This window comes from Homarus americanus, unplaced genomic scaffold, assembly GCF_018991925.1.
Source record: "Homarus americanus isolate GMGI-L3 unplaced genomic scaffold, GMGI_Hamer_2.0 scaffold21314, whole genome shotgun sequence".
NCBI classification, from domain to species: domain Eukaryota; kingdom Metazoa; phylum Arthropoda; class Malacostraca; order Decapoda; family Nephropidae; genus Homarus; species Homarus americanus.
In genome coordinates, this window is record NW_024720811.1 from 848,408 (window position 1) to 868,500 (window position 20,093).

The 20,093-nt window shown below is 37.9% G+C and overlaps 1 protein-coding gene across 4 annotated transcripts in view; it reads right to left on the reverse strand.

Annotated features, from left to right (window-relative positions):
• LOC121861194 (ubiquitin carboxyl-terminal hydrolase 19-like) overlaps positions 1-20,093 on the reverse strand; it is a 38,707-nt gene that overhangs the window by 3,203 nt on the left and 15,411 nt on the right. For all 4 annotated transcript variants that reach the window (XM_042358783.1, XM_042358787.1, XM_042358784.1 and 1 more), the window contains 11 exons: positions 19,837-20,027; positions 19,402-19,514; positions 15,928-16,123; positions 12,932-13,158; positions 12,375-12,614; positions 10,099-10,239; positions 8,319-8,432; positions 5,271-5,453; positions 4,601-4,813; positions 3,476-3,806; positions 1,279-1,376 (listed from right to left, as the gene is read on the reverse strand). In XM_042358783.1, coding sequence (XP_042214717.1) covers positions 1,279-1,376; positions 3,476-3,806; positions 4,601-4,813; positions 5,271-5,453; positions 8,319-8,432; positions 10,099-10,239; positions 12,375-12,614; positions 12,932-13,158; positions 15,928-16,123; positions 19,402-19,514; positions 19,837-20,027 — 2,047 coding nt within the window. The remainder of the gene's footprint in view (positions 1-1,278; positions 1,377-3,475; positions 3,807-4,600; positions 4,814-5,270; positions 5,454-8,318; positions 8,433-10,098; positions 10,240-12,374; positions 12,615-12,931; positions 13,159-15,927; positions 16,124-19,401; positions 19,515-19,836; positions 20,028-20,093) is intronic.

The window sequence follows — 20,093 nt, forward strand, 5'->3', positions numbered from 1 at the left end:
CTCATAAAATACAACTTATTTGCAGACGATAGTAATCTCTATGCCAGCAACTCAGACCTCCATTCCTTGATGAGAACTATGAACAATGAATTGGCTGAAGTCAGGACCTGGGTAATATGTAATAAACTGACCATAAGCCTCGAAAAAGCCCACTACACGATCTTTCACAGAAGGAAAAACTTACCCCCAGACTTGGACCCCCGTACCTTGGTAATACAGTCCTCAAATGCGAACAAAATACTAAATTCCTCGGAGTTATTGTTAATGAGAAACTTAGCTGGAGAAACCACATACAAGCCATTCACAGTAAAGTCAATAAACAGTGCTGTATCATGTATCACATTCGACAGTCACTCACTCTCACAGCAATGAAAGAAATCTATCATGATCTTGTTTACCAACACCATTACATCATAAACTGCTATTAGTACAATCCAGCGAAGCTTCGAGCTACCACATTGCACCACTGAGCGATGGGTGGGGGAAGTGAGAGGGGAGGGGCGTTCAGTATGAAGCCAAGGCTACGACTTCCAGAGTCAGTAGGGGTAGAGGGTGCATCGAAACAATGGCGCATTAGTGTACCACTTGATTATTACCCCAGACCTGAGATAACATTAAACATTAGCAGCTCTTATTACCCCTAGACCTGAGATAACATTAGCAGCTCTTATTACCACAGACCTGAGATAACATTAATCATTAGCAGCTCTTATTACCCCCAGACCTGAGATAACATTAAACATTAGCAGCTCTTATTACCCCTAGACCTGAGATAACATTAGCAGCTCTTATTACCACAGACCTGAGATAACATTAAACATTAGCAGCTCTTATTACCCCCAGACCTGAGATAACATTAGCAGCTCTTATTACCCCAGACCTGAGATAACATTAAACATTAGCAGCTCTTATTACCCCCAGACCTGAGATAACATTAATCATTAGCAGCTCTTGAGATATAACATTAGAAAGGTCTCAGCTCCCAGACCTCCTGCTAGTCTTTCTTATATGTTCATTTCTAGAGAGATAACCATTTAGATACCTTAGACCACTCCTCCAGACACCCTAGCCACTCTTTAAGAGGTACTGTATCTCCTAATTACTACCAATTACTTCCTACCCTAAAACACTTTAAATAAACAAAAACTACACTGCTCTGTGGTAATATTACATCTTACATGCTTTATTCTATAACCCGTCTTCTTATAATGAACCCCAAAGACACAGGGTACTGTACTCAACTCTAACAGTGTACAACTACAAGATCAAAATACTCACTTCTTTATCTTGTACAAGGCAGTGGACTGGAAGCCTCTCATTTGTTCTCCAGTCCATGGCAAGATAGTATTTGTCACTTAAGTCTAAAGGTTCATCACCTGTGGAAAAAATAAAAGATGTGTGAATTTATGGTTTTAACATCTACACTGGTCACACTCACAACAAAGTTGTTCATCCAGATTTATGCCCAAATACACCACATCTACACCCATCTCAAACAGACACCCACACTTTCCTTCCAACACCCTATGCTCACACACCAAACTCACTTCACTCATATAATCTCTTTAGACATTCTTTTCATATCCATGGTCTTCAAATGTACTCTCTAAGACTAAGTTCGTGGACAGTTGCACATAACTTCACTCATGACCTCTGGCAATCAGGAAAATCATAAGGTAAAACTATGATATGATATAAATACAGTGGTCCCTCGGTTAACGAGCACAATCCGTTCTAGAAGGTTGCTCGTTAACTGAAAAACTCGTTAACCGAAACCATTGTTTCAATGGGTTTTTGGGTAATGGGTAATTGGTTCCAGCTCACCGAAGATTGCCTAAATTCAACAAAAAAGGTAGAAAAGTACACTTACTTTGAGGTGTGTATGTAGAAGGCTCCTGGATGATGATGGTTATTAGAATGGGGGTGGAGAAGGGAGAAGAGAAGGCATTGGGGTGGAAGAGAAATCACCCCATGGTGCCATTTCACCCATAAAATTTTAGTTCTCTTGGTGTAATTCAAGATTATTTTCTTTAAATCAACAGTGCACTGCATTATATATTGTCAATATGTAAAATAAATTTCAAAATGACCAATAATTTGCTTGCAAACACAGAAAAAAATCGTTTAGTTGAAGAGTCTCAAGCAAGATGTTACCTCCACTGAAAAGACACAAAGACTGACGCCTATATGCTGTGTTGGCAGGCTGGATGGCGTGCCACAAACTAGTGACCCTACCTTCAATTATGTTCAATAATTGTTAAAATGACTAAAAAATTTAATATTAAACTTATAAAATTATTGAATAGTATAAACTTCTTGATATTTACTAAAAGGGTAAGGAATTTAAGCCCTAGAACCGATTACTGTATTGGCGGAATAATACTACTGCTGGGGGACCGCCAAATGCAAGCTAAAACGTGGAAGTCGGCTCTTAAGAAACTCGTTAATCGAGGGATTGCTCGTTAACCGAAGTTAAGAATCTTATGGAAGGTAACTCGTTAACCGAAATCTCGTTAACCGAGGCGCTCGTTAACCGAGGGACCACTGTAAAATAAGAAGTTTAATGAGTTTAAAAATTAAATTAAAGAGAAAATTACCTTACTTTAAATATCACATGCAGTTAAGTACAGTACCCCTAATGCAGTTAAAAGTTTTCCTCATTGCCAGAGGTCACTAGTGTAGGCTCCATGACTTTAGTCCTGAGGAGTAAACACAGTAAAAAAGTATCTTTCCACACTGTGTGTGAAAGCAATATACCATCACAGATGAAGAATTTTGACAACCCTACCAACACAATATGAGTCATATTGCTCATTTTGAAATTCATCGGGCCATTCTGGACAGATACTTTCTGTAGTGAGTGTACATATCAACTCCACTTGCAATCTTTTCGTTTTAGTATCTAATTTTCACAAAATATTAAATATTATATCTCTCTTCCAGTTCTTCGTTCCACTTCTTCCACTGAATAGAGTAAGAGTGGTGTAATAGATTTCTTGTAAACCCAATGAGAACCACAAACAATAGGAGGGAAAATATTGCACACAGTAGCTATGTGACCAGGTGGGAGGTAAGGGTGTTGCCAAGTGCTCCAACTTTGGATATATTTTTATTATTGACTCATTATTATATTCTCACACAATCAGCCTCTTATGGTGCACGATTCATCATATATAATTTAAAATTTTCCCTAGTGTGACCGACATCCACACAGAAACGGTGGGCACCACGGGCAAGACGAGTGTTACGAGCCCACGGCCTTGCCGGCGGTACACAGGATGCCAAATCCGCCTTTGATTCCACCCTATCTAACAGTTGGACAGAAGAGCCACCCCAGATATGAGAGCAATACTCCAAGTTAGGACAAATGAATCCCTTATATACTTGAAGCAACTGCTCAGGGGTGAAGTAGTTACAGCAGCTGTACAGCATTCCCAACTTTCGGAACCAAATTTCAATTTGGAAGTTTCCTTACCTTTGTCTTCAAGTGTTTCGCCCGCTGGTGCCGACAAGTTCTGGGCACGGTTGTTCACGGGCCGAATAACAAACAACTGTGTTGCCGATGGCAACTGCATACTTCCTCGGGGTTGAACCGCTCGAATACTAGGGGATGTAGACAATTGTGGAGGCTCATCACATCCGCTACCTCCCCCGCCATCGCTGCCTCCGCCACTGTCACAACCGCCACCATCACTGCCAACTGCACCCTCCTCAGCCCAATTGCTCTGAGCTTCTCCTTGAGAACTTTCTCCGGCCATCAATATGTTGCTGGTATCTCCCTTACCCTCAGGTTCACCATCCTCAACCTGCATTACAAAACATCACATTATCACTAGTCTCACACTACCAGTCCAGTATATTATATATTTCCAACTACTGTACTAAGCGCATTAACACCTATGTTTGAAGGTCAACGACCATAAAATATTAATGACTACCATCAATCTTTACAATATAGTACAGTACATCATACTGTACCAGCACTTGGGAATTACGGGTTCCAAAGCACAATTTTAAGTCGACATAAAGGAGTTAAACCCTATGTATCTAGCGCCATGGACAGTACAGGAATTTTGCCGAGGAAAGCTTTGAAATCAGATATTCAAGCATCCAGCACAATATTAGTAAATATACTCAATCATGTAATTTACCCATGAACCAGATTTAGGTAATTTTAACCAGAATATCATTTAAGAACCCAGCTCCTTAATTTATCTCGTTGGTTCACCGAGTTGTTTGGAAACAACTTCATCACTGAGCAAAGATTGAGGCTAGTGCAATACGACTGTCTTTATCAAGGTTAAAGCCATAAACAACCCCACCTGACGTAACACAGGAAATTAATTGCTGCTATTTCTCAAGGTATAGTGTAATACTGTGTGATGATTCCTCATACCAATTTATATTGCATACCTAATTTGTCAGTCTCCCGAAGATTCTAAATCAATACAACATCAAATGAAAGTGGATTACCTTTAGTGTAACTAAGGAGCCAGCAATTATCTTCAGTGTGACAATTGTACTTATGTGCTTCTCATGTTCATGGCAGCATGAGAAGCACATATATGATACACAGAAATTGTTAAACTTGTATAATTACCTCCATGTCATCATTCTCTTCACTAGAGAGTTCTACGCTAGATGTGCTGCCTCGGTGAGAAGAATTATGGAATACAGGAGGTTGGAAGATATCGACCGAGTATCGTGCGTAAGCTTCCATGATGCGAGCCAAGCGGGAGTATGTTGCATGGCTCCTAGGAAGAGACAAGATGAACGGACTTCCCACAGGTTCAGGAACTAATTTACAGTGAACCTGAAAATTTAATCATTAAAAGGTTTGAAGTATGAATGCGTAGAGTTTGTGAGAAAATTTTAAAAGCAGAGTGTAACCACACCACTACCTGCTAGTGAAACATGTATATCCACAATTGGAATGACAAGGAAATCCAGTGCATGTGATAGGTATTTAGCAATGTAGATGTGAGGTTCACTTAGCTAACTCGAGTAAAAAGTGGTAAAATCATTGGTAACATTAAGATGTTAACACAGTGGGTGGATATGCTGTGTTATTTGAACAGATTCAAGTTAAGTCTGAGAACTTTTCCTTATTTTTAGCTCGAAATGTGTCAAGGAGTCCGATAACATGTTGGACAGGACTGTTAACAGTTTGCTTTCCACATGAGAAAAAATTTGCAATAAAGAAATTTCCTGCTTCAAGTTCACAAGCCATCCATCCATTCTTATGCAAACGAGCAGGTGACGACACTTACCTTGTGGCTGGGCCAGTGATTTTTTTGACAGGCTCGGTGGCAGTATCCCGCACGGAAACACTTGGTACAACGACGCAACTTAGTTCCCGAAGCAGCATTTCTGGAGCAGTAGGCACAGCGGGTTGGAGGACTTGGGATCATCATCCGCTGCACCACTGCCACTTCTACCACTGACTCACCCACCTGTCAACCAAAATTAAATGTTGAATTTTCTCTGGTATTCAATATTTATCTCTTATTTACATAAAGATTATTATTCTACTACTAAATAAATTCAAACAAAAGTATCAAGCTTTAAAAATAACTACGAATCCATGCACCTCTATTTTTTTTTAAATAGTTCTGATGAAGTATTCCAGAAGAAAATACAGTATATAAAAAGTAGAAAGATGTTTGTAACAAAATTATTGTAAGCCCCCATAATTGGGAACAGTAGAGGCTCTAGTCCTAACGAATTACAGGGGGTCCCCGACATACAAACCGGGTTAAACTTGAAATTTACATTATTTTATTTACCTTATGAATTATTTTTTACTTTCACGTACTGTATTTTGTCATTCTATTTCTTCTTTTGTCTTAAATGAAGTGATCTTTTATGTATATAAGGACTTAGGCTTTGATATAGTGAGATGTTAAACATTGTTCTGTAAGTATGGTATGCACATAGCATGTGTTCTGATTTAAGTACAAATCCGACTTAAGAACGTCCTCAGGAACGGAACCCGTTCATATGAAATATAAAGGTTGCTATCTCCTGAGGTAAAGAGGGAGAAGAAGAAGAAATTAAAAAACAAAAATCCTTTTCTGTTCTCTGCCCCAATCAAAATTTAAACATTATCTTGGAAGTTTAAGCTCTTGTATTTGCCTATTGACTTGACAGCTTTCTTCTTAGAGGCTCCTTTTGAGGTGCTTAGTCCAGGGCTATCAGACATACTGTACGTGATATCCCCATTAGCCGGAACAATTGGTGCAGAGCACTTCTGGGGATGAGAGATTTCCGGGTAACAAGACGACTCGCTCAAACCGGGAAAAATTCCTTATCCCCAGAACCTTTTCCGGTTACTGGGAAAAGTTTGTGAGTGTCTAAACTAGACCTCTTGCACAGACAGACACTAGCCCACTTCCCCAGAACATTTCTGGGTGCTGGAGATGTTTTCCTCGAGTCTAAACTACTGGAATCCATAAATACAGTTCTAATTAAGTTAGAAACTTCAATTTCTTTACTATAATAATCCAAAATAGTTGATCTAAAAGTTGGGCTAAATAAATATATTTAAAAATTATAAATCTAGAGGATATGGGCGTGAATGATGCTGTGTGTTACAGCTGTGGGGGATTAGTGGGTCTCGTGTAACTGACCTAACCTGATGCAATGTCAGGTCGCCCTTTCTTGGGGAGGGGATTAGTGGGTCTCATGACCTGAAAATGTCTTGAATAAACACAAAACCTAAAGTATTTTTAGAGAGATTGTGGTAAGTACAGATATAAGTGTAAATGAGCAAAGTTGTATCCCTTCAACATTACATTACATAACATTTTAACATATGGAGTGAGAGAGCAGAAAGGTGTGGATAATAAGAAAGATGGAGTGGAAAGGAGTGTTGCCAAGTGCTCCTTAACAGCTGATATTTAACTCACTACCATGCAGTCACACACATGCAGATGGGTCTTAATTCCCTTGCCGGAGTTGTGTGTGTGCGCGCGTGCGACCTTACCCCCAAAAAGGTTTGCTTCCATCAACACACCAACCTCCCCCACACACACACAGGAATTAAGACAACAAGCATCCAGTGAGGGTCTTGTTGTGTGACTGCATGGAGGCGAATTAAAAGATCAGCTGTTGAGGAGCTTATCACTTGGCAACACTGGTGCATGTTACCACTCCTTTCCACTCCATCTCTCTAATCACCCACACCTTCTGCTTTCTCACTTCATATTTTAAAATGGTATGTAATGTCATGTTGAAGGGATACAACTTAGCTCACTTATACTTATCACAATCTCCCTAAATATACTTTAGGTTTTATGTTTATTCAAGGCATCCTCAGGTCATGAGACACTAATCCCCTCCCCAAGAAAGGGTGACCTGACATTCCATCTGATTGTCAGTAATATGAGACCACTAATCCCCCACCCTACCTCCACCTGACATTGAGTCAGGTCTGGTTCCTCCCCAAAATACTTTAGCTTTCGTCTTTATTCAAGACATTTTCAGAAAATGCTCTCGATTTTCTACCTCGGAAAATTTGTTCCCAAAGCCGGATTTTTTTTAATTCCAGCTTTGGGAATGATTTTCAGAGCAAATTTCAATTCCGGCTATTGGAGAGTTCCGGGTTTGAGGGATTCCGGCTAACGGAGATATTACTGTATATGTTGTCGAGGCAGCTGAACAAGGTACATAAATATAGAGTAAATAACAGACATGAGGGGGGATATGTGTGGACACTGTGGAGGAATGACAAAGTGGAATGAAGATGTAATGAGTGAGAATGACCAAGGAACTTAAAATGAGTAATTAGGTTAGTGATACTCAACAGCATAAGAAGGAAAGTAATGACCAAGAACATTTTTCATTTCTTATACAAAAAATAAAAATAAATAAATAAAAAATAAATAAATAATAATAATAAAAAAAGCAAGGAGCCTTATGACATTAGTTTTCCATTTTTACACTTAAGATTTATAATAACCTAATAAAATTAGTTTTAATCGGTCATCGGTTACCAAGGTCATCTATGGAGCAATACGACTTAAATCACCACAACCATGTGTGCCACCTTTTGTATTAAATGGTTAGTTAAAAGACTATTTTTAATTGCCAAGGAAACCAAATTTCAAAAAATAAGTAAGATAGTTTGAACGTGTATGTAAAGCTCACACAAAAGTATCAAGAGACAGATGTACTGTCCTTGTAGTAGGTTCACCCAAAGTTCTAGCAAGTAAGTTAAAAGTAAAGCTAGTAGTAAATAAATACTTTAAATATTGACAGAAGTTTAAATTACTTATCGTGAAACATTACTCTCTCTATGCTTTAAATCACCTACGTACCTGCTGTGGGTTGTAAACTTCAAAGGCCATAAGAGTATCACTGGGGACAACTGATGAAAGTGTTGATCCCTTGGTGAATATTTTGTGGATTTTTGTTTTATACTTTTCAAACACCTGTGGATGAGAACACAATCAATACAAGTGAAACTTTTTCATCTCGAGTTAAAATTTGCTTTTCTAACCATCTGTGTACTCGTTATCACAGAAGGTCATATTATACTGTACAGTACTGTCAACTTTCTCACAAACCATATATCTAATAACATGGCATGTCAACAACCACCCCATAACAAAATTTTAAAATCTTTACCCAAACTTCATTTACTATTACCAGGTATAACACAGATTATCCCTCAACATACAATACCTACATTAACACACTCAAACACACACAGATTATCCCTCAACACACAATACCTACATTAACACACTCAAACACACACAGATTATCCCTCAACACACAATACCTACATTAACCCTTTGAGTACTGAAGGGTTACATCCTCCTCCTCTAAGGGTTAAACAATTGTCCTCAAATGGTTAAATCATTGAAGGGTTAAGACACTCAAACATGCATATATTATCCCTCAAACAGACAATACCTGTACACTGTACCGTCGTTAACTCAGATAGTTATAACTCAGATTTTGGCTTCATTCGTATGTTTTCTATAAAATAAATTAAACGATTTCAATTCGGAATGAATCTGAAATAACCGTGTAGTTCTGAAAAGTCGATTATTTTTGGCGGAATATATTATGAAATCAATTAAGATGAATGAATTATAGGCATATAATATGAATTATATTAAGATACTGTACAAAACTACATTTCAGTGCAAAGCCAGTGAGAGGTGGCAGAGGAGGAGGAGGGAGAGGACAACTCACTACCTCTCTTGTTCATCAGCCCGCGTTGCTGTTTTAATGACAGAATGCTATTTCACCATAATTCCCATTTAATTTAGGTTTCATTTGGTGTCGGGTTGATAAAACATTATCAAAAAATAATTAATTTTCCCCCAAAAATGCCACTCAATTCCAGATGAGCTATTGTGCAATAGTATAGTAACAGTCCAATCTCATGTTTATAGAGGTAACAGCTGATCGTTCCTGCTTTCCCAAACATTGTTGCCAGTACTCATGCACCTCTGCTGTCACTGCTCAAGAGGGATCTGTCTTGAGCACTTAGTAAATAGTATTGGAGCATATTTATCAAAACTTAATCAATATTACTGCCGTGTATAATGCATCTCCATATGCCCTGATATAATCACTGATCAATTGTCTAAGTGCAAAAGTAGCCAAATCGAGCCATTATGTATCAATTAATTTTAAAATAGAAATAAGAAATTAATGTGTTAGAAGACAATGGTTTACGTGTGCTGTTAGCATGTGAACTGTTTAAGTGCCCTGTCACGTCACCACACTCCCTGCCTTATCGCCAAACCTCTCACCTAACCCCTCGTTTTGTCAGCTCTCCTTGCAGTGTCACATTGATTTATTACTGTATGCATATTTAAAAACTATTTATGTTTGTACACTAATTATAAATAGATTTTTTTATGTGGCAGCCAAGGCAAGGCGCAAAAATTTAACAGAAAATGAAACCCCAAAATTCGGAAATTGTCGAAGAATGTAAAAATATTCCAAACTTAATTAATTCTGATCCTTCAAAAATTCAAGTGACCCAGAGTCCCCCTTTGTCGAATTAACAAGGATATAATGTATTAACAATAGTACAAACTCTCGCAGACCATCCCTCAAAATACAATACTACTGTACCTGTATTAAAGATGCTTGAACACCAGTTCGTTCATACAGTTCTTGCTTCAGCTCTTCAATTGCAGCATTAGCAGGCACGCGAATGAAAAATTTCTTAGGTTTTTGGTAAGGATCTTTCCAAAAAAAAATCACCTGAATTACCTGCAGACAGACACAAAACATTATTATAGTACAGTACAATACTGTATATTAATAAAATATTGGCATGAAAGTTTGGAGCATAAAACAATAAGAAGCCACAATTAGTGCAGTTTAGCTGTTCACCAGGCCAGACAACCCATACAAGAATGGAAACCAATGGTAAAAATTGGGGGATTATCACTCGGATGCACAGTTGTAAATTAGTATCAAAGAACTACTGTCAATGTGATTCTAACCCTTCCTGTTCTTAAACACAATAACCTTCATATTTATCTGCTTCGGTTCTAGGACAACTGCCCCCCATTACCTGGGTGTAAACTGCTATGTTTGTAGCACAACGCATACAACACTCCAATTCCATAAATAGAAAAATATTGATAAAAATTGTGGTTAAGTGAAAAATGGTGGATCAGTCATATTTTCCTTGCAATCCCTCAGATTGCACCTTGCGATATATGTTTTGCAATAAGTGGGAGAAACATCCCTTGACTGTTGCGTTGGGGAAGACCTCTTCAATGGCACTCCTGGCAGCTTGTTCATAGTCGATGAGAAAGGTCTTTGGATTGAGCATACTGTAGGGTTGACGGCGAGGAATTGATGGAAAAGATCTTGATATGTTGCTCGGTGTTTGATAGCAGAGCATAAACACAAGGAATTACTCTTTTTGAATGAATAGTGTACAGTTGGTAAAACAGTTCAGGTACAACTTTAAATGTTCCATCAACAAACCAATCACTTGAATTCTCAAGTAGCCTCAGGTTTTTGGCTGTGGAAAACACAAGCGTATGCTAATCACTCGGTTCACTATCATACAACAGAAAATCTTCACCATCAGCCGTCATCTTATACTCAGATGGAATGACCAAGTCAGTGAGGTTTGATGGAATGGGAGATGAAGGACATCAACAGCTTGTTTGTAGCGTCTTATTGCACATCGAATATGTCTTACAGGTGGTAGTTGTGTTGAGGCACCTTCTGATATGGTCTGAACTGTTTGGGTAATAATTTGCTGTGCGGTCTCTTGGGTGTTAATAGCTTTCCTTTTGATTTCCTACCTGACAGACTACTTCTGTGGTCATTTACATGGCCAACTACTTCATTTCCACAAACTTTAACTTTGGCTTTACAGTTTCTATGCCGACATTTCTCACATTCATAAAATATAACACCCTTTACCAGTTCTTTCTGCTTCACATAGATGTAGCCATCATAAATAAGCTTCGTTTTACCACGTTCACTTTGGACGAACTCCATGATAAGGTGATACGAAAAATAATAATATACCTGGAGAATTATAGATGCACTGTGAACAGTTCAAGCACTGAACTCAAACTGGTCATTGTTACTCCCCAAACTGCCAGGTTTTACCAAAGTAAGTCAGGTAAGGATAATCCCTAAACTGGTAGGTTAAAATGAACGCAGTAAGTCAGGTCAGGTTGGACAATGGGGGGCAACTGTCCAAGGGGGCAATTGTCCTATGGGGGCAGTTGTCTTGATACCCTCTGCTCCATAAACAAATACCTTGTTCAACTGTTACATCAATCATGATACAGCTGATCCTCTTCACCCACCACCTTCTTCACTCTCCACCCTCTCCACCCACCACCATCCACCCTCTACACCCACTACCCTCTTAACCCACCAGTGATGAGACAAATAAATAATATGTCCAGTCATGGATTTGCAATTTCTCCTGGAATTTTATATTACAATTCTACAACTGGATCTAATGAGTTCATTTGACCTACTTAAGCATTACAGGGAAAGTGTCTTATCCCCCATTCAGGAGTTTTCCTTTGACTACAGTATAGTATATTTACACCAACACCAACATGATGGTCTACATCAATTTGTTCTTAAGCTCCAGGAGTCCTTATCCCACATTTTTGTGTCTACAAACAACTCATCATCAGAATCACTTTTGTGAATGTACCATTAAGATACAGTATTTTTAAAAATTATTTATTAGTTGATCTCTATAGGGGAAAATTGTTGGCAAACATTCCTTTTCGTGGAAATAAATGGAAGGATGGATTTTTTGAGACACCAAACAGACATCATCAACTTTAAATAAAGGCTCTCTTCCAAGAACCAGAATTAGCCAAGTCCCAAACACCCAATACTGTACAACCTACCTTTTGGTCTTTTGGTATAGGTACGGAGAGACAGCAGAACTCGTCAAATTTGACAGATACTTTGTTACACTCGTGGCATGTTAGGGTAGACTTGAACTGGCCTTTAAAGAGGTCGTCAATTATCGAGTCGTTCCGCATCTTGTGTAGTTTCCACGATTCATCTGCTGCCTTCTTGTCTGGCCAGCCATCAAGATCAGGAGGCTCTGCCATGTATGGTTTCCTCTTGATGCGATTCAAATCCTGACGATTATAAAAATTAGCCACGTGCAATAGCAGAGTGTATACACAAGTCATTTTTCACCTAAATACTATAGTACAGTATAGCCTGTCATGAATGCTAACCCTTCTCATATTAAATAACCTGGATAATTGTAATGAATTATTTCTGAACTTCACAAGTTTCTACTGATCATTAAGTCTTATGCATATATACTGCATAATGCATTAATGTGTTTCATAATAAAGTTACTTACCAAATTATGCAAATCAACTAATCAGCAAATTCTCTACACTTTCTCATTTGCATATGACTAGTGCAGGACAACTAACTAACTTACCTCATGTAAACCATCCAGGAGCTCCACCATAAATTCTTGAGCATCATGTTGGGCAAAACCAGAAAACTGGTTAGCCTTCATGGACATCATAGACTTGAGCTTTGTAGGTGCATGGGAGGATATAGTGACAGACCACAGCAGCTTCATGAGAATGGCAAAGGATACAGCTAACTTACCCCCCATGCCCAGAGGGTTGTCCTTGTTAATGTCCTGCTGGAAATTAAAATCTGAAAGTACAAGAGAGCCAATTAGTTAGTGGCAAATACTGTACTGTATTATTTACTAAGCAATTACCCTTCTGAAGTGTATCAAAACTGTAAAGTAGCACCATTGTTTGCCAAACTTATGAACCTTAACTTAACATCATGTATAAACAAGTAATGTAGTAAACTGGTCTTTCTGTTCTCATAACATGAAACACATCTTAATACAAAAAAAAAGAAGTTTTTTACCTCAACATACAAAACTGACTTGGCATTAACTGTAACTATACTGTCATACAAGATACTACTGTACTGTTACAATTTTACATACAACACCAACACAAACAAATCAACTTGAAGAAATATATTAACCCTTTGGACATGCTGTTCAACTGCAGCCAAATAAAATATAAATATTGTAAACTCTCTCAATGACACTATTGGCCAGACTCCAGGTGGCGGCTGACAATGTTTACCGGACGAAGCGTCAAACAACACGCTAATGTTATTCAAGTGCTAAACTGTTAAGCACATTAATATTACTCAAAGAACTATTACATCATTTGGTAAACCATTATTTTCAATACAAACCCATAATGTAAGATGAAACGTTTGTTCATCTTTGACAGTAGCCCATGTAGGTATAGCCACACCAGCTTACAGTAGCCCATGTAGGTATAGACACACCAGCTTACAGTAGCCCATGTAGGTATAGCCACACCAGCTTACAGTAGCCCATGTAGGTATAGCCACACCAGCTTACAGTAGCCCATGTAGGTATAGCCACACCAGCTTACAGTAGCCCATGTAGGTATAGACACACCAGCTTACAGTAGCCCATGTAGGTATAGCCACACCAGCTTACAGTAGCCCATGTAGGTATAGCTGGTGGTGGGTATAGCCATACCAGGTAAAACACCCAAGTATTTCCCATAAGCACATTTCATTAGAGCATTATTAATATATTTCATTAAGTACTACAGCATTTTCAATACAAACCAGCCACATATTAAGACTCTGTAGTACGAACCTATACAATATTTAATGTAGAGTATAGGTAGTGGACAGGCAGTATGAACCTATGTAAATTAAACACCATAATATTTCCTCTTAAGAAAACTATTAATACCTCATTCTGTCCTGTTTTATTATAGAGTTTATGTACATCTCATAATGATATAGTATGGGCCAGTCCCAATAGTGTACTGTACGGTGCTGCCCAGCAGTGGCAACAGTGCCAAGTTGCTGTTTATCTGGTCTATATCCTGCATGTTTCTCCAACCAGGTCAAGCCAAGTCATCATCCCCAGACATGACAAGAGATTGCCGATACAGTAATGTTGTTGCTGTGAATGGCATGATGGGCGAGCTTGTCTGGTCACTAACTACCCTCCCCTCTATCCTGTCATAGTGCCAGTAACTTTAACCCATCACCTGCTTGATAGGTTCAAGTTGTCAGTCTCTTCTTGACTTGCCTCCACCACTGTTCAGCATCTCCTCATGTAATATGTGGCAAATTATTATTATTTTTTTTATTTACATTTTAGATAAAATGCCGTGAGTAAAAATCTGCAAGTAAAAGTGTGTGTGTGTGTGTGTGTGTGTGTGTGTGTGTGTGTGTGTGTGTGTGTGTGTGTGTGTGTGTGTGTATATGTGTGTGTGTGTGTGTGTGTATATGTGGTGTGTGTGTGTGTATGTGTGTGTGTGTGTGTGTGTGTGTGTGTGTGTGTGTATGGTGTGTGTGTGTGTGTATGGTGTGTGTGTGTGTGTGTGTGTGTGTATGGTGTGTGTGGGGTGGTGGCAGGCCACAGAAACAAAAAAACTTTCTTACTGCATGTGGTCATTGCTAAAGCATTTAAAAATGAGCATTATTATGATGTAGCTGTACTGTAAATGGTGAAAGAAAATAGTTGATAAATTGAGATGGTAGACATGAGCAACCATCTCCATTTTACTCCTTTCAATAATGTAGATACAGTTGGTCTGAGTGCAAGATGATAACCTTTCTTCTGCTCCCTCACCAGCTGATGCCTGGATGATGTTAAAAGTTGTACTTAACTAGTTGAATAAATAGTGTAATAATGTGTTCACTCACCATAAACATACGTTTTTTTGGGGTAAGTGTACCGTAATAATGAACGTGGTGTTTGTCTCTCATAAAATGTGCCAGTTTGCTCCTCGACACTCCCTCTCCTGCCTGGTTGATAACAGATTCCATAATTGTTACTATACATCAATGACCTTCACCACCCACGCTGTGATGCATTTTTCTATTGCTCCTCATCTTTACTTTGGTTTCAATGTTATATAAATACAGATACATCATGATAATAGTACACGACATTAAAGATGTTTTGTTACAAGTTGACAGCAGAGTGAATATTGAAATGTGGACAATTAATTTGTTCTCCCTATATTTTTCTTACACCATAGTACAAATATAAAACGAGTGAATACTTTTTTGTTTGTTTTAACTGAAATCAAATGACATGGCAAAAAAATATTTCATCAAAATTCACCTAAAGTTGAGTGTAAAAGAATAGTATATTTTAGTTACACAATACTGTATAAAGAAAAAGGTTTGCTTCTAGGGCTAGAGTCATTTCTGGAGCAAAAAATGAGGAGTCCCAAAATAATTCTATTTTCATTACCCCATTCTCCCATATGTTGTTCACACCTTCTCTCAGATATAATTCTTAAGAAATTTTAATGGTATACAAAAAAATTAAAGGTGTTGTCTTGATAAAAAAGTAGGCATCTAAAGGGTTAGAACACAGAGAACATTAAGACATACCTAAGAAATATTCCCTGAGTTCTTGAGTGTTGACTAGGCACTGGAGAACACTATTCATGAAGCAGGTGTTGCCTATGTTGTCTAAACCAGTAGTTCCACGAGGAACAACACTTCCCCCATCACACATTGATGACGAAGAGGAGGAAGGGCCGCCTCTCATTCCTTTACTGACAGGTGAAACCAGGCACATTGGTTTCTGTGGATAAAAAGTAATCCTTACATATACTGTAAACTGTTACAACTAATTATATAATCCCACACACAATAGAGTTGCTTGCAAATGTGTACAGCATTACGGACCATAAAACTCAGGGCTGTGGATTCGGAGTCGGAGTCGAGGAGTCGGAGGAAATTTCGGCTTGTGGAGTCGGAGTCGGTAAAATTGTCCAGACTCCGACTCCGACTGAAGCTATTCTGTTCCTAAGAACAAATATATGAACTCAGGCATATTCATTGCAGTGATTCCACTGATCCCACTAATTTTCTTAAATTATTAAAAGAATTTATTTCCATTTTATAAGCATTATTATGAATTTATTGTAGCAGGCACAGTATAGCACTATAATTTTGGACGATAGTCTCTTCTTTACCATTTGAAATTTTGAATTATATCAAATTTTGTTTCGTTGAAAACTGCACAGAGGCTCTCAGCTACAAAACAATTAGCTACAACCTGTTTTTGGTGAGATTAAGGCAAATTTAATTTAATAACTTAATCATGTAAGGTTTATCCATTTTCCTTAATAAGGTATTCATTTCTTTAATGTACATAAATATATAACTTTACTTTAAAAGGAATTGTAGGATCATCATTTAGATCCACATCAGATTATGAGCTTAAACAAAATTCATATGCTGAGATCGAACTTTTAGATATACATGTAAATGGTGTTTTCTAGTTAATATCTTGAATTCTTAATAAATTTATTTTTCTTTTGATTGAAACTTTGAAAGTCAAGCCTATCATCTTTTTGTAGTTCTTAAATATCGTCCAGATCATTAATAAAGCTGTAGCAGTATAGCCACGGTGTTTTACTTTTTACCTATGCAGGTTACAACATACAAATTACAATTAGGATGGTAGAAATAGTTGTTACAAATAGGCCAAGGAGTCGGAGTCGGAAGCATAAAAATTTGAGGAGTCGGAGTCGGAGTCGAAGGTTTTGTCTTCGACTCCACAGCCCTGATAAAACTCACATTATAACTACTGTATTTCTCATAAGCTACGGTAGAATTGTAGGTTGATTTAACAATGAGTAAAAGGGAATAGGTTCCAATCCTTCGTTAATCTGTATTGTTGTGATGTGGACTTGGCTGGCAAAAATATGTGGTCCCCGCTGTGTCGCTTCACAACAATAACAATATCGTGCAAGATATCAAGACTTTTTTTTTTTTAAATAATATTTTCTAAGATTCATGTCGTTACTGAGGTGTCTGGTAATCGGGGCACTTACAGTACTGACGCTCCCCGGGTTACACAAAACTCGGTTTACAGAAATTCGAGGATACAGAATGACTCCCAGAAGTCCTATTATAAAAAAAATTTTCAGTTGTGCACGAGTTTCTGTTATTATGGAAGGTAACTAGTATGGCATAACACTATTTGTGGAGGATTATGAGTAAGGTGGCTGAGTGGATCCCCTTGTGAGATGCCACTTGTGAATCAGTACAGGGTACATTACAGTCATTTTTGGTTTACACATTGGATCCAGGAACGGAACCTTTCCGTAAACCGGGGAGCGTCTGTAATTCCAATGGGAAAAAAGAAACTAGGGCTGAAGGACCAAAACCACACCACAAACTACAGTAGGAATACCCCGGTTATCACGAGGATGTGTTCCTAAACTTCATTGTGAATAACAAATTTGCAAATATCGGGGCAATTTTCCCCATATGAATTAGTGTAAATAGGGAGGTGGGAGAGATGAGTTTCCAGCTGGCAACTTTTGCCACATATTTTTATATATATACAGTACAGTACTCTTCATTATCCAAGGCTATTAGGGACCAGAGTCACGTGTATACTGTAGTATTAGTAAATGTGAGGAATAAATAAAAATTATACTAATAAATAAAATATAAGACAAAAATATCACATTGCCAGTTGGCAATAGTTTCACTACATATGGCTCAGATCTCCAACACTACTCCGATCTCCCATGTAAGAAATGTTTACTGTATTTTATGTTTTTGACCTTATGATAAACATTTCTTTTAATTTTTTTTTTTTGCACATTCTGTATGAATAATTGTGTGTGCCTGTAACAAAGTAAAAAACATCAAGATTAAATACATCTACTAGAAATTACCAGTTGAAAAATAACAGAAACACAGCTTCACCTGGTAGTTGAGGTAGGTGGATGTAGCTACAGGGACATCTCACTTGGCAACCTGCCTAGTCCACACACACACACACGCACACGCGCACACACACACACACACACACACTCTCTCTCTCTCTCTCTTCATATTTCTTAATTTATCGAACATATTTTTCCATATACAGGTACACTCCATATAATGCAACAAAATAACTACAATGACATGAAAACAATACAAAAGAGTAGTGTGTGTGTGTGTGTGTGTGTACGTGTGTGTGTGTGTGTGTGTGTGTGTGTGTGTATGGTTTTTAAATGAGTGCAAACATTTAAACGAACATTTAACATTGCCATATGAAGAATTCTAAAATTCTTGGTGTACTTTTTCATCTTGTGGTTTGGAAGTACAGGTGTGAGGTAAGCAACACCCACGTGTGTCCCGTGTGAATTGTCCCACTGAACTTAATTAATTTGTAAACCTTGCAGTTCATACGCGCTGGAAATAAAAATTGCTCAGGTCCATACAAGCGGGGGAAAAAATAAGCTTGCCAGCCATTTTAAAGTGAATTACAAACAAAAATTTTGTCTTGTGTACTGACTGTGGGACTCAAAAATACATAATTTGACCAAATTTTTTTACAACTGAGGCAGGTCGTAAGTGCGGGTGGACGTAAGTCGAGTAGGTCGTAAGTGTGGGTGGTCATAAGTCGAGTAGGTCGTAAGTCGGGGAGGAGCTGTATACAAAATATGTATATTCAATATTATTACATGTACAACATTGTGCAAAGTGCAAAATACATAAAATTAGGATGATGATGGTGAACCAGACCCTCATTATAATGGTGAGAATGGGACCACATTTAGAGACCCTCATTATAATGGTGAGAATGGGACCACATTTACAGAGACCCTCAGTATAATGGTGAGAATGGGACCACATCTACAGAGACCCTCATTATAATGGTGAGAATGGGACCACATCTACAGAGACCCTCATTATAATGGTGAGAATGGGACCACATCTACACAGTTCTCATATAACCTTAAATAAACAGAATGAAACATACAGACATTAATTGACACAAGGAATCATATCATAATCAATCAGTTTTGTGGATCTCTATACAGTGCTGGTATACATGGTAGAGTACAGTACCTTGTTCTCCATAGATGGTGGAATAGGTGGAGCTGGAGGAATGTTGGACAGAGTTGGAGTTTCTGTCTTACTGGCTGCCATCCACATATTTTTTGCCACTTTATTGCTTGCAGCTGAGACAAAGAGAGATGCAACCATTAAAACAAAAAATAGAAGTGTTAGATATGTTAAAGTACAAAACAATTCTCCATGTGCATGAGGCATGACATTGGCATTTGAAAATTTTTCTTATTAGGAAATTTACTTGCACAAATAATTTTTCCACTAATTATTATGTTAACTGAAAAAATTATGTAACAAGAGGAAGATCTATACAGTAATGTACTATGATATCCACAAGCATTAACCATGAAAGACACTTATTACTTTACTGAGTTAATAAAATATACTTTCAGCAACCAAAAACACCAAAAATAATATGAGATAAATTCTTACCAGAGTCTGGTGTGACAGCAGTTAGAGCACCCCATTTTTTATTGTTTTGCTTCTTTAACTTAATTTCTATGTTATTTGGATTGACTTTGAATTTACAGTCTTCTAGCACAACCTTGTCTTTGAGAGTTAAGTCCCATTCAAACACAGTATCTTCTGTACTGCCTGAATATTGTTGAAGAAACCGACCATCACTGTAAAAAACATACAGCACATTAAAATGATAATGTAAATTACAGAAACCATGCAGTACTATTCAC